The 15,860-nt window shown below is 42.9% G+C and overlaps 1 protein-coding gene across 2 annotated transcripts in view; it reads right to left on the bottom strand.

The window, feature by feature from the left end:
- Window positions 1–15,860, bottom strand: part of LOC126418837 (alpha-tocopherol transfer protein-like) — a 146,632-nt gene that overhangs the window by 11,694 nt on the left and 119,078 nt on the right. For both annotated transcript variants that reach the window (XM_050085814.1, XM_050085815.1), the window contains exons 4-5: window positions 9,866–10,124; window positions 4,611–4,721 (exon numbers count right to left, since the gene is read on the bottom strand). In XM_050085814.1, coding sequence (XP_049941771.1) covers window positions 4,611–4,721; window positions 9,866–10,124 — 370 coding nt within the window. The remainder of the gene's footprint in view (window positions 1–4,610; window positions 4,722–9,865; window positions 10,125–15,860) is intronic.

Here is a 15,860-nt window from a genome sequence, read left to right as displayed (position 1 = left end):
GTAATAGTTTGAGTTATATAAGGGATTCGACAGGATCAGAGGCATGCGTACAGAGAGTGTTGGAGGTATGTCCTTGAGAAAGTCACCATACGGCGTCACTGACCTCCACAGCACCCCCAATAATTTCTGTTTTCTACATTCCACAGAGTCTCGAATCCTGTGGGCTACCGACGAATACAGAGAGAATATCCGAAGCATTATGGATTCTCTTGGTGCAAACCAGATTTGGAATTAAGCAACAACTCACTCACTTTTCGGTTACATTCTCGAAATGCGTATAAAAGTGGCTTTTCTTTTTTCCTCAGCCATAAAGCACACAAAGCTGTATTCCACTTAAAAATGGCTAAAGGCCGAAACAGCATTCACGAAGTTCATAAATAATTTCTTAAATGAGAGTGGGCTCTCATTAGTAGCCGTAACGCTGATGATAAGAGATTGAAATGAGTAGTTGTAGAATTCACTGATCGCTTATTTTAAATGTTATGTAATGACTACGCTTTGCATCCAGCAACAGTTGCTTTGGAGAGCCTGCCGCATCTCCTTCAGTTTCCGTATTGAATATGTTTCGAACTTACTACCATTTCCAACATTCCCTGTGGACATAAATTCGAAATGTAGATCACGCGGTTCTGTGTCCTGCCGATGAGCACTTTTGAGAAGCGTCGTAAGTCCTAAAGATGTTCAGAACGGAAAATAAAGGTACATAGTGCGGTTGAAGGCGTTAAAAGGAAAGGTATTTATTGCAGTTGAAGGCGTTCAAGGACTCCTAACCCTTTCACCTAGCACGGGGACATATTGCAACTTCTTCTTCTTCTTTTGCTTGTGCCTTAGTTCCGCAGTTTTCGCAGGGTCGGCGTTGTTACAATCGGATTTGGCATCGTTAATCTGAAAGGGTGACAGGATGCCCTTCCTGCCGCCACCCTGCGTACCCCCGGGATGGAATGAGTTGACATCAGCTGTCTGCGTCTAGTGTAAATCATGAAATAGTGCAAACGTGTATCAAATGTCTGCGATTCGTGTAACTGAGGCGGGACGTGGGAACAAGCCCGGTATTCACCTAGTGGGATGTGGAAAACCGCCTAAAAACCAAATCCAGTCTGACCGACACGCCGGCCCTCGTCGTTAATCCGCTGGGCGGATTCTATCGGGGAAGGCGCGCCTACCCGAGTTCAGGAAACAGCGCATTAGCGCTCTCAGCTAACCTGGCGGGTCGAGGACCTGTTGCAACTACAACAGATTTAATCAGACAGTCACTTCATCAGATCCTACTTTCACACATTAAACAAGCAAGGATTGCACAGAAATCAAAAGATTGTTGAAAATTGCCGGCCGGAGTAGCCGTGCGGTTCTAGGCGCTACAGTATGGAACCGAGCGACCCTTACGGTAGCAGGTTCGAATCCTGCCTCGGGCATGGATGTGTGTGATGTTCTTAGGTTAGTTAGGTTTAAATAGTTCTAAGTTCAAGGTGACTGATGACCTCAGGAGTTAAGTCGCATAGTACTCAGGGCCATTTGAACCACTGTTGAAAATTGGTTACTTTCTGACTTTAACGATGCTTAAACTTATCACCATCAAGTGCCGCACAGAGCACAGTGGACGGCAAGAAGTTAGCTAGTTGTGTGCCTTGTGTACCATTTTCAGCTACGTCCGTAACTGATTTATTGAGACCTGGTTCTCTACTCTCTTGAAGTGGTACACACTACAGAGTTGCTTTCCTGTGCCGGCATTTGGAAATACGCATGAGGTATCCAGAAAAGAACATCCTGGGAGCAGTTACTGTTTGGGAGACAATGAGCGATGGCAGTGGAGGAATTTTTTTCTCTGGAATCTGTGCCGCGACCAGCGGTTTCGCTCGTCGTACGTCTTCTCACATCTCATTACTATGCAACACTCCCCTGGATTGCAGTGGAAGATGCAACTAGTAGGACGAAAGGCACCTATGTGTATTTAGTAAAGGCATCAGATTATGTCTTGAAGTTGGTAGTGGTCGTTTGTGAGGGCTCTGCTGACCAGGCATCGACATGCAGGACTTAACTCTAGAATCACAGTGTGGGCAGCGATAATGTGCAACGGCTGTAAACCTCTGTCGTTTACTGTGTGGCCGAAAATAACAGTGTGGGATAAACATAGAATGTTATCTATCCTATTTCTATGTTACTCCTGAATAATAATGGAGATTTTCTTCAAGTGGGTCAGTGTCCTCGAACACACAACTGACACTTTCCCCCTAATGTTCGTTAACTCGCACGGGCAGTACTTTTGCTCGACCTGTTCTCTACTGAACATCGTTTGTGTATAATATGACGATGAATAACATGTTGTTTTCTGCATTGTTGGAAGCATCTCTTGACGATTAGCGTCTGTAGATAGGAGTAGCATGGGGCGACATCCTCTAAGATGGCAGTCAACACCTCTTCTATAGTATGCACAATTGAAACACTCTAGTGCAATTATAGAAGGCTATACAATCCGCTTATGTTGAACTGTGTCGATACGCATCTGACGCAGTAATTCTGTTCATAGTCAGTGCTCCGCTAGTATACAGCGTACATAAAATGTGGTTAAAGTGCGGTCTTTTCAGAGTTAATTTTCCACCAGCGTAGTTACGGTTTACTAGTGTCTACAAAATATTGTAATGTTATCAGGTGTCTTCTCTTTCATCTCCGAACTTTTTAATTCTCGCTTAGTGACAAAAAACCGAAATTCAGACAATCGCTTAATATACAGAGTGTTTAAAATTCTTTGCATTAGTTGTCTAGAATGATGCGGAACAACTTCTGTTCGAGACAAAATGTTCGCTGACTTTTTCCAATGACGTTATGCCTCCTTTAGTATACAGCGGCCCTGGACGACGAGATTGCACCGAAATAACAGGGTCTATTAACCACATGTGCTGCAAACTACCTGCCCCAGTGAATTGATGGAGAGCTTTTCAATCAGAAAACCTTAAGAATGAATATATCTAAGAAGGAGACAACACAGCCTTCGGATTTTCGTAATATTTTATATTTACGGGACGTGAAGTTAACTCAAATATAAATCAGCCAAAGCAGTTCGAAGTAACTCTAAAAATTCGCCAGAAAATCGAGTCTGAAGTTTTCCGAACGTCTTTGAGGCCTTACACTAAGTTCGATTTCTATACAGGCCACACGGCTGTGTGGCACAATGCTCGCCCGCCATGTTTGGCGGACCAGGTTCGATTCCTGGGCGGACCAAGGTACCTGTTCCACGAGTATTTACTCGAATCGTGAAATACTTAAAGATAAAAAAAATCAGTCCGTAATGTTTTAATTGAAACAATCTTTATTAAAAATCTTTTTATGGAAACTGGCGTTTTGTGGGTGTACATTTTCATGAAAAATGAAAATTAGATATGTATTAATAAGAACACATTTGACGAATTTTACATTCATGTAATGTAGGTTTGTGAACCTAATAGAAAAAAAAGAAAAAAGATAATGACAGAATGGAAACTCGATCCAGTGGTTGCAAGTCCGAGCGCTATTGATATTTTACGCATCTCGATGTATTTTACGGCTGACAGAAATGCAGCCACGTGGTAGATAAGCATTCTACCAGACACACACAGGCCATAGAAAAAGTCGACCTTACTTTAAGTTTTTAAAGACGCTTAGAAAACTTCAGTCGAGTTTACGAGAATTTTTGAGTGTTCCGTCAAATTGTTGGGGAGTGTCATTATTGGAGTTCTGAGCTTCTCATAAGGTAAATACACAAAAAAATTTACAATAATCCGATTGGTTTGCGTCTGTTTATAAGTGGAAAAGATGTTTTAGAAGCCAATCAGGAAATTTAATATTCCTGGGCCTACCATCTTTCAAACGGAGCAGGTGACTGGATTATAGGCAGCACAGAAGGCATACCAACACAGCTGAGTGCCTTTGCTCTGACTCCTCTCAGGGGCATAACCAATACAGGAGGATGCCTAGCGTTACGGGGAAGAGTCAGTGAACATTCCGTCTCTAACTAAAGTTATTCCCCATGATGTGATCTATCACCTCTCGCCGTTTGATGCAAAGACTTGAAACACTCTGTATATATGGTCTGTGGAACGTGGCAAATTTGATGTCTGTTCTGTCTGGTTGATGCTGGTAACTGTAGGTAGCTACTATCCTGAAACGAAGTGCTAGCAGAAGTATATATAGCCTTACGTAACTTACCTTGTTTCAGTCTCTTAAATCACCACTAACTGTTCAAAAATAGCTTGTAATTAATGTCACTACCATTATAGTAGTTGCCAACATTATGTCTTCATGGACTCTTAAAATGGAAGAAAAGTGTATGACAACATCTTTTTATAATACACTTTTGTTAACGTACATGCGTAACTTTCGATGTACACCACCAATTTTGATTTATCTTTTAACAATTCGGATCGCTATCCCTGTAAACATTATCTCTCTCACTGTTTTCCCTCTCTCTTTTTCTCACTTTCAAAGACACACAAACACATAAAACGCTTTTGCTTGGATGTGAGTTTTGTGTAAAGATAGAAGAATCACTTGTATACAGTACAGAAAGCAGACGAGTGTAGCGGACCATGTCAGGGGGAGAAACTCATTCTGCCGCCTGACAGACGTGCGGTACCCACCCTCTTCTTGAGCTTGTCCTTCATGACGGCCTGGAAGAGGTTCATCACAGTCTCGTAAGAGGGTGGCGCGTGTACATAATGGATGCCCTTCAGCCGCAGTGGGTAGCCTTCCTGAAAGACAAAACAAATAACTCAGTAAATGAGAAAGAACAGATTATATCGATTCTCAGCAGTGAACTATTAGCACAACATTATTGCTCAGCATTAGCTTCGTGGAAGTAATTTGCAGTTGTAGGACTATGTTTTGTACGTTTAACTACGGACTACCATTATGATTAATTGTAAAGTTACTGCCATTTTGTAGACGAGAGCAGCATGTAAGATCAAAAGAATACATGCTATCAACCAGTAAAGAAATTTTACAGGATGTCCTCAGTCCTTTTAGGAACAGCCACTAGATGCAAATGAACTAACTATAGCCTTGTATCTAGCCTCTTCTTACCCTAAGGTAAAAAACTCAACACATCCCGTATGTTTCCTGACGGAGACGTCGCGCTGTTTACCACACAACCGATTTCGAAGACAGTTTTACCAAGGTCAAAAAGATGCTTACAATCAAATGGTGCTGATACACTCGTCCTCTTCGTAAATTATATTGCGCTGGGCAGATGAACTGCAGCACGTTCGATGCATCGACGACCATCCAGGGTTATTAACCTCGCTTGTAGAAGAGCAGACACTCTACTATTAAGAAGTCCTTAGCAACCTTGTGCCCAGCATGGAGGCACGTTAAGAGCATGCACTGCCGCTCGTGGCGATCACACACCCTATCAAGAACCATCACCCGCGATTTTAACGTCCAGAGGGCCATAATAATCAGCGGTAAATTCAGGGAAATTATCGTCTATGAATAAGAGTGCCATTTCTGTTCGTCTCACTACACATTTCTTTCAGTTACCTGTGACTCAGAAATGTAGATGAGCATGGGTGGTCTTACCGTCTTAGAAGAATCACAAAATTACTGTAAGCTGTTCCGTCAAACTTAAGACTTGCAGCTGTAGGAAGTCAACTTCTTCAACAAATACCTCGAGCCTATATCTCGGGGCCATCTTCCGACTGAAACTACAGATTAAAGATACACGAGGAGACATGTCCCTTAAATAGCTCCACAGGGCACTCTCCCATGTTACTGCACTTGATCACAAAAAATCTGGCGCAACGATCTGCGAATTACGTTACTTTTTGTGTGTATGAGAACGACGTCTTTGGGGATGGCGCTGTTGCATAAAACATTCTCGGACTTGTCGCGTCAATTCAGGGTGAAACCTCGAGCTTTCGACGATTACCTCTATCGTCTTCGTCAAGAGCAAATCACTGTTAGAACTAATGCTGTGGTTGCCTCATACAGCGCAAAAACGGATTCTGATTGGTCGTTAATTACGTCATGCTGTCGCAGGTGGTGTCAACATCTGCGCTGGTGGCGCCATCGCTCCCGCCATAGCGTAAACATTGCGATGAATATGTCTGGCTCTTCTCTGCAAGTATGTGTCATATGAGTTCTTAAAGTATCATGTAAGAATCACCTCTGGTTTTTTTATGAATTGAATTTAGGGGCTGTTGGTGTACTAAATTTATGAGGTTACGGAACGAAAAATTTGTTTTCATATATACTGTAATGAATTTTCATTAACTCATTTTGTTGATTGATGGTTGCCCTTAGTGTTACCTAAGTTGAGTGTAAAACCGGGAGAATTTCTTTTATCGTGAAATATCTTGTTTCGAAGGCCTTGCGGACGTTTCAGTTAAGTGTCGGAGCCATTGACCACACCTTCGAACCATAGGAGGTGGCTGAAAATAAGATGTTGCCCAAGACTGACAAATTTGTGTCGTTTGATATGACGTTAGTCTTACAGAGCGGGTACAGATATTAAATAGGCCGCAACCCTTGTTGACCGCACTGGTTATTTGCGATATGCAAGACTGTAGTCTATAGTAAGTCCGTTCCACCAATTCTGAGATCGCGGATTTGGTGTTGAACGAAACTGTTGGGCGTTTTTTAGGACTGAATTTCACCTCGCTTACAGTGCGCAATTGGGTTCATTTGTGGAGATGTCTCTGGACGTGTTTAACAATACAGGGATTTCAAAGCGAAATAGTAAATGTTTTAGGACGTGCTGCTTCGACTATGTCGAATGAAAGGTTTCGTATAACTATGTCTGATTTCTAGTATTTACAGAGATATAGCTCAAACAAATACACACAGAGGGGTTAAGTATAAGGCTAACCACGAAAGTTCATAGTTTATTTTCATAAAATCCATCTCTGATTTTATTGCACTTTCGAATGCTCTTAGCCGGCCGCTGTGGCCGAGCTGTTTTAAGCGCTTCAGTCGGGAACTCGCTGCTGCTACGATCGCAGGTTCGAATCCTGCCTCGGGTATGGCTGTGTGTGATATCCTTATGTTAGTTAGGTTTAAGTAGTTCTAAGTCCAGGGGACTGATGACCTCAGATGTTAAGTCCCATAGTGCTTAGAGTCATTTGAACCATTTTTTCGAATGCTCTTGAAAACACAGTGTGTAGTAGAGATGAGTCGTTCGTGATCTAACGGGTCCAAAGGAACGGTTCACCAAGATGAACGGAACGAGCGAGGAACGAATTCTAAGGAACGGTCTTTCATAGTCCACTTCGGTCGTGGCTTTCTACTTATAGTTTCCTGGAACGGGAAACGGTCGGTCTCGTTCCCGAACGGCACGTCGGCCGGTCTCGTTCCAGCCTCGGTCCCGTTCCCGTCTGTCTCGGCCTCGCTCGGTCGGACTCGTCCTCCTTCGCGTGGCCACTCGTTGCAGTTCCACTGCCGACTGCTCATAGTTCAGTATCGAGTTGTTCGTTTCGTTCGCTTCGCACGCCCATTCTAGATCTGTTACAACCCTTTTTTGAACTCTGAACTTCTGGTTCTTTTCGTATGCTATTCAGCGTTCACGACTGGTAATTAAAATGTATTTTATAATTACATAAAATTACGTAGTATGTAATACATACATCTTTTCAGGTAACAAAACGGCGTATCAGCTTACTTCACTATTTCGATAAACAGCAGAAGAAATACTTATAAAAAGGATAGATTTTTTGTTATTATACATGCAAAGGATGTTGCTAAGGCACACACGAGTGGCCATTTTCCGTCTTTTTTTGATCCAAGGTAAAAGAGCATGTTCATGGTTATGGAAGGCAGACCAACATACGAGCAACCGAATGATGCCCGCGCTTCGTAATAGAGTGTATGGTGTTACATTTTGTAAGGAGGATATGATAACTACTCCAATATTATTTCAGTGGTACAGGACGGTGCACGAAAAATCGCCCCGAGTACTAGACTGCTCATTGTCGCTTACCAATCGTCATCTATTGTTTCGAAGGTGTTTTCATTAGCTTATTTGTTATTTCTTAACTGCCTAATTATTACATGTTTATCTATTCTGCTCGTAGCGGAAAACAAATAGTGCGTAATTGGCGAGCATACTGTACTCGGGGCCGGGTTTTCGTACGCCAGCTTACATAATTTCACTGCGATCAGACATAACGCTGCAGTTGGCTAATCGAGATGTTTGGCAAAATCATGAAAATTACAAGTGTGTGAGAATTGTGTTATGAATAATGGCTCTGTACTCCAGGGGGGAGGCAAGTGCCCCCTCTTGGCGCCTTCCATCTTCAGTCACCTATGCTACTAATTTTCAATTTTGCATAAGAGCCATATACCAAGCACAATGAACGGTGAACGAGTAAAAATGAACGTTTCCCAAAAAAGAGCGATCACCAGTGAACTAGTTCCCAAGGATGAACGGCTCTGCCCATCTCTAGTGTGTAGCACTTCTGTGATCACCTTGATACTCTTTAAGGGGGGCGGCGCTAGTAGTAATCCGAACGATCAGGTCGACTATTGTGTATGCTTTATGTTTGTACATTTCCCCTTTTAACCATCCCAGATAGCGGGTCCCTGTACGCCATTATGGCAACACAACATGTCCAGTCAGTCCTGAAAATGAGCTTCCAGCGTTATTAGAAGATGTTCCTTTGGCTACGAGTGTGGGTATGACCTTTGTATTTGACGGAGTCCTGCACATTCTATTCGTCAAGTGACACATCATCTGCAGCTGATATTCCCTGGAAAGTGAATTGGCAGAAATGTTCACGATCCCTTGTAACCAAGGTACTCCGACTTTACGTTTTTGGCTTTTTGCCTACAGGCATGATTGAAAGATGAAGTCTACAAAGAACAAAGTAAACATAAGAGATTGGTTGATCGCCCGGATTATCAACAGTTCTGTCTCATAAAAGAAGCGAAGTGCCCATGTGGCAACAGATACAGAAGGACCAGGGACGTTGTTCGGCAGCAAAGAACTTTGCATGAGTTAAATCTGCTGTTAAACACTTAATCTATACTGGGATGTGGATGCATCAATAGGAGCCGCAATGTAGCTTCAGGCTGTTGGCTCACTCTGCAGATGGCAGAAAGATGTACGGCCTAAATTTGAGCTACATAAATAGAGTTTCTGTATCGGAACCTCCCCTTAGAAAAATTTATAAATGACAGTGCTGGTAAACCTCTTACGTTATTTGATTTTCAAACAACTGAGCAGGACTGAATGTACTCAGACATTTCACTCTTTACTTACTCTGATCAACACTAACTGACACATAATATTTTTAGCGCAATGCAATCTGACTTTCAATAATCCCTACAAAAGAATGGCTCTGACTAACAATAACCTATACCTTTCATGAATCACTTACCTCACAAAAATCTTCCTTACTCGAACTACCGCAATACAGCGAGCGCCAATACTGCCAGCTAAATGAAAGGATTCTAACTACTGAAGGCACTAACTATTGATAGGCATAGTTAGGAAATGAAAGATTTTGATAGAGAATAAACAATGTATTTACCTTAATAGTGTTCAAAAGTCATAATATATATATCAGTCCATGATATCCAATATTACAAATTTACTCTTTCTGATAGACACATGTCCAGATCGTCCGCTCTCAAAATTCTGCCATCTCTCTCCCCACATCCACCACTGCTGGCGGTTCACCTCCAACTGCGCAACGCTACGCGCTGTTCACATCCAACTGCCCAACACTACAATAGCAAAAATTCCAACAATACAAACCAGCCACAGACTGCACACAGCACGTGGCGTTACCAACATAAAAACCTAAACAGGCTCCTTACAGTATCAGCACGACCGAGATCTGATGGACCAGTCAATAGACCGCGAAAACAGGAAGCTGCTCACAGTATACGACGAGCTTACCTGACTGCACGTCATGACTCTCTTGACGAACCACGGCGTCAGCGGCGTGGCGTGGCCCAGGGTGACGTCCTTGAGGTCGATGATGGCCACCTGGCCCGCGATGACGCCCGCGTCCTCGTCCAGCATCATCACCTCGATGGACATGAAGTTCAGTTTGAAGCTGCGCTCGGCGCCAGCGCGGTTCGGTGTCATCCTGCCGGCGCGCACCACCGTCGCCAACCGGCCCTCCAAGTCCGGGCCAGGCAGCATCGTTATCACCCTGCAAACAGGCAGCACCAGTGTAAACCCTACATCTGTCTACATCGTCTACAAACAGCGGATGCAAACCATTACAGTTACCTTCCACCCATTCTTTAACTAAACTTTTGCTTGCAACTAATCCTGCCTCGGGCATGGATGTTTGTGATGTCCTTAGGTTAGTTAGGTTTAAGTAGTTCTAAGTTCTAGGGGACTGATGAACACAGATGTTAAGTCCCTTAGTGCTCAGAGCCATTTGAACCATTTTTTTTGCTTGCAACTAATTTGAATGCACCATTGAGTTTTATAGGTCTTTTCCCGTCTGTCAACTCGTCTTAATACGGTCGAAAATGGATAGAAAAATCTTCCAGTCCATATAGTACATGCACTGAGATGACAAAGTTCTTGGGATTCCTCCTAGTATCGTGTCGGATCTCTTTTTACCTGGCGTAGTGCAGCAACTCGACGAGGCACGAACGCAACAAGTCGTTGGAACCCCTCTGCAAAAATATTGAGCCAAGCTGCCTCTGTACCCGTCCATAATAGCGAAATTGTTGCCGGTGCAGGATTTTGTGCACGAAGTGACTTGTCGATTATGTCCCGTGTCGGGCAATCTGGGTGGCCAATCTTTCCCCCAAATGTTCTTCAAACAATTGTGACCCTCTGACATTGCGCATTGTCATCCACAAAAATACCATGCTTGTTTGAAAACGTGAGGTCCATGAATGGTTGCAAATGATCTCCAAGTAGCTGAACATTACGATTTCCAGTCAGTGATCGTTTCAGTTGGCCATTCCATGTAAACACAGCCCACTCTATTATGGAGTCACCAGCAGCTTACAATGTGCTTTGTTGACAACTTGCCGGCCAATGTGGCCAAGCGGTTCTAGGCACGTCAGTCTGGAACCGCGCTGCTGCGACGGTCGCAGGTTCGAATCCTGCCTCGAGCATGGATGTGTGTGATGTCCTTAGGTTAGTTAGGTTTCAGTAGATCTAAGTCTAGGGGACTGATGACCTCAGATGTTAAGTCCCATAGTGCTCAGAACCATTTGAACTATTTGTTTGACAACTTGGGTTCTTGGCTTCGTGGAGTCTGCGCCACACTCGAATCACACCATCAGCTCTTACCAACTGAAATCGGGGCTCATCTGATCAGAGCGCGGTTTTCTAGTCGTCTAGGGTCCAACCGATGTGGTCACAGCCCAGGACAGGCGCTGCAGGCGATGTCGTGCTGTAGGCAAAGGCACCCGGCTCCTTCGTCTGCTGCCGTAACCCGTTAACGCTAAATTTCGCAGCACTGTCATAACGGACACATCCGTCGTACATCTCACAGTGATTTCTGCTGTTATTTCAGTGTTGCTTGTCTGTTAGCACTGACACTACGCGAAAGCCGCTGTTCTCAGTCGTTAAGTGAAGGCCGTCAGCCACTGAATTATCCTTGCTGAGAGGTAATGTCCTATAAACTACTAGCCATTACAATTGCTACACCAAGAAGAAATGCAGATGATAAACGGGTATTCATTCGACAAATACAATATACAAGAACTGACATGTGATTACATTTACACACATCTTGGGTGCATAGATCCTGAGAAATCAGTATCCAGAACAACCACCTCTGGCTGTAATAACGGCCGTGATACGCCTCGGCATTGAGTCAAACAGAGCTTGGATGGCATGTACAGGTACAGCTGCCCATCCAGCTTCAACACGATACCACAGTTCATCAAGAGTAGTGACTGGTGTATTGTGACCAGCCAGTTGTTCGGCCACCATTACCCGGACGTTTTCAGTTGGTGAGAGATCTGGAGAATGTACTGGCCAGGGCAGCAGTCGAACATCTTCTATATCCAGAAAGGCCCGTACAGGACCTGCAACATGCGGCCGTGCATTATCCTGCTGAAAGATAGGGTTTCTCAGGGATCGAATGAAGGGTAGAGCCACGGGTCGTAACACATCTGAAATGTAATGTCCACTGTTCAAAGTTCCGTCAATGCGAACAAGAGGTGACCGCGACGTGTAACCCATGGCACCCCATACCATCACGCCGGGTGGTACGCCAGTATGGCGATGACGGATACACGCTTCCAATGTGCGTTCACCGCGATGTTGCCAAACACGGCTGCGACTATCATGATGATGTAAACAGAACCGGGATTCATCCGAAAAATGACGTTTTACCATTCGTGCACCCAGGTTCGTCGTCGATTACACCATTGCAGGCGCTCCTGTCTGTGATGCAGCGTCAAGGGTAACCGCAGCCATGGTCTCCGAGCTGATAGTCCATGCTGCTGCAAACGTCGTCGACTGTTCGCGCAGATGATTGTTGTCTTGCAAACGTCCCCATCTGTTGTCTCAGGTATCGAGACGTGGCTGCACGATCCGTTACAGCCATGCGAATAAGATGCCTGTCATATCAACTGTTAGTGATATATGGACGTTGGGATCCAGCACGGCGTTCCGTATTACCCTTCTGAACCCACCGATTCCATATTCTGCCAACAGTCATTGGATATCGACCAACGCGAGCAGTAATGTCACGATACGATAAACCGCAATCGCGATGTGCTACAATCCGACCTTTATCAACGTCGGAAACGTGATGGTACGCATTTCTCCTCCTTACACGAGGCATCACAACAACGTTTCACCAGGCAACGCCGGTCAACTGCTGTTTGTGTATGAGAAATCGGTTGGAAACTTTCCTGATGTCAGCACGTTGTAGGTGTCGCCACCAGCGCCAACCTTGTGTGAATGCTCTGAAAAACTAATCATTTGCATATCACAGCATGTTCTTCCTCTCGGTTAAACTTCGCGTCTGTAGCACGTCATCTTCCTGGGGTAGCAATTTTAATGGCCAGTAGTGCATTTGGTAACACTTAGTTCAAAGACTGTCAGTTCCCATTGTGCCGCCGCAATCAAGTCGGTCATCTTTTCACATTAACCAGCTGAGCACAAATGACAACTCCACCAATGCACTCCCCTTTTACACCTTGTGTTCGCGACAGTACAGCCATCTGTATACGAACATATTGTTATCCCATGACTTTTGTCAACTCAGTATACTGTTCACTGTAGAATATGAACTTCACGGAACTATCAAACTGTGCATTATCTGACAGTAAAAGTGAAGCATCCAGAAGATATGGTCGGATTCAGTGTAACTTCGTACACGTACACACCATAGACAGGCATATAAATGATTAAGAGGTGTAGTTATCTGCGACAGGTAGAACGACTACCAGAACGCATTAGTGTTGTTCGTGTTTGGTGTTGTTACCAGGGCTGGTAGGACATAGGGGCATAGTGAACGGCGTCAGGTGTTGAGTGCTTTGCATGAAGGACACGAAGTCGCAACGTACTCGTGTGTGAGAGCGTTAGCATCATCTGACAGTTTGAAAGGTGTCTCATAGTAGGTTACCATTTGGCTGGCTGGGTGAACTGTATAATATCCAGACTTCTGTGACATTAGGATGTAACAGTGAACCGATGCTGGATTGCACGGGAACGTAAGGTTCGCTGCGTTTTGCACCAAACGACTAATAGCTGCGTCTGCAGTCTGAGAACACGTAATGTACTCACTGCAAGGTTTTGTGTCATTCTGTACCACTGATCAGAGACTAGCTGTACCCGAATCAGGAAGTTACCATCCCATGCATAGGCTGCCGTTAACATCTCAACACAAACAGCTGCGTTTGGAAAGGTGCCGTGAACAGAAGTCATAGCCTCCTGATGAATTGCTTCGCATTGTGTTCAGCGGTGAATCATGATTCTGCACTTTCCCTGGATGACCATAGTCGGCGAGTATGTCGGCGACCTGGTGAGAGGTCGTATTCCTCTAGTATTTTGCACAGACGCAGCGGTCTTAGTCCATAAACGTTACAGTTCGTGATTAAGATTCGTTGTTAAGCTGCTTCATAAACTGTCACCAAGGTCGCTGAATTTTGTTAAGCTCATAACTCAAATTCATTTCCAGCATTTATAATGCCACAGTTCACACAAGCGTCTGTACCAATCTGTTTAAACTAATTCCCATAACGTCTTCACTCTACCGCGACCAACATACAAGTACCTTTGTCCCCGTGACCAAAACCAGTTCTGTCTTCACTACAGTCATGTTCGATACAAGCGACTATGAATTTCGTAAAATTCTCAACTTTAAAACCGATAGGGTGGTATGGAATTAAAAAAAGAAGTTCACACACTCAGCACATTTGTATAAAAAGTGATATAAGTAAGTAAGTTCATAGTGATTTAATGATAAATTTTATAATTACTTTCACTAGGAACATCCTGTAAACCATCATTTTACATTTTTTCTTCATTGCGTTTCGTCTGATGCTAGTAAAGCTTTATTTCTTACACTATTTGCAACTGAATCACTATAGTAGGATAATGAGAGTTAACTAAACATAACTGCACATACTCACTACACTATAGAATCAAAGAATATGGTGTATTAACTTCATGGTGTTGATTAATATTACTCAGTGATTGTTAACGGTGATGGCCACATAAAAATGTTTAGCTTAAATGTAGTTCCGACAGCAGATAGTCGCTTTCCAAGTGCCATCTAAAGACAGCTTGCTGATATCTGCTTTAGTTCATCAGTATTAGTTTTACCTACATGGTTTATTTCTTAAACAATGATATTAATAGGCACTTTTAAAATAAATAAAATGTAGCAATGTTCCATATTTTATATTGATCTGTATGGTATTACAATCGCAGGAAATTAAATTATTGTCGATTTTATACTAACGTTAAACAACAAAATTCTTGTGGTAGCCATTTCTCGCAGCAGCTGTATATAAATTGCAGTAAATTATGAAAAAAACGTCTTTTGCATGCTGAACATTAACTTGTTATCTCATTTGTACACTCATACACGTTTAACCTTTTAAAAAGGCTTCTTCAGTGGCTGTCTTGGAATATAACATGATTTTTTCGTTGCCGTACATAGGGTACTGTATAGATGTAAAAATTGTTCATATAAGTTTTGCGTAATAAAAAGGAAACGTAGACACAGCACAGTATCTGATTCATTACCTGAAACCCGTGTAATCTTACCTCGTGTGGAAGCTTTGTTAGAAAGGTAAAACATGTCTGGGTGCATGAATAAAACAAAAAAATTGATGTGCAGCAATCAAAATATGTTTTTGTTATAAACTATTCCAATTTATACATAGCTGGTGCGAAAAATGATCATCACAAGGATCTTGTCACATAATCTCCACCACGCAATTGTAGGTGACCACTATTATAGATTCAGAAGACTACATCTTAGGCTCCATAAAACCTTCCAACAGTATTTGTCATTTCAGTATTCTTGTATCTAAGATCAGTATAAATATTAAAATGGCCCAACCAGTGGTCTTAAACAATGAAATTAGCAGAGAGAGTTAAAAATACTTAAATAAAAAATTATATATAATCAATCTATACCTTGCAAATACGGTTTTTTTCTCTTAGCTACTCAACAAGATTTGAATTTGTGCAGAGACTGTCATTGGGGAAATCGAAGAAAACATACGAAAATATAATGGGGCTATAATGGAGCTCGTGATATGACAAACTCAACACAGAAAAATAAAATGTGAACAGCAAAAACACATGCGCCAATTTTACCCTGGAGTGATGAATCTCAAAAACATACAACTAAACAATGAAAAAGGAGAGCTATTAGCAAAAGGAGTGGAACATAATGTGAAAACTAAATTAGATGAAAAATGCATAGAAAATCTCATAATACAGTCAG

This window comes from Schistocerca serialis, chromosome 9, assembly GCF_023864345.2.
Source record: "Schistocerca serialis cubense isolate TAMUIC-IGC-003099 chromosome 9, iqSchSeri2.2, whole genome shotgun sequence".
NCBI classification, from domain to species: domain Eukaryota; kingdom Metazoa; phylum Arthropoda; class Insecta; order Orthoptera; family Acrididae; genus Schistocerca; species Schistocerca serialis.
Note: the sequence above shows the minus strand (reverse complement) of the source record. Positions and strands in the feature narration are given on the sequence as shown.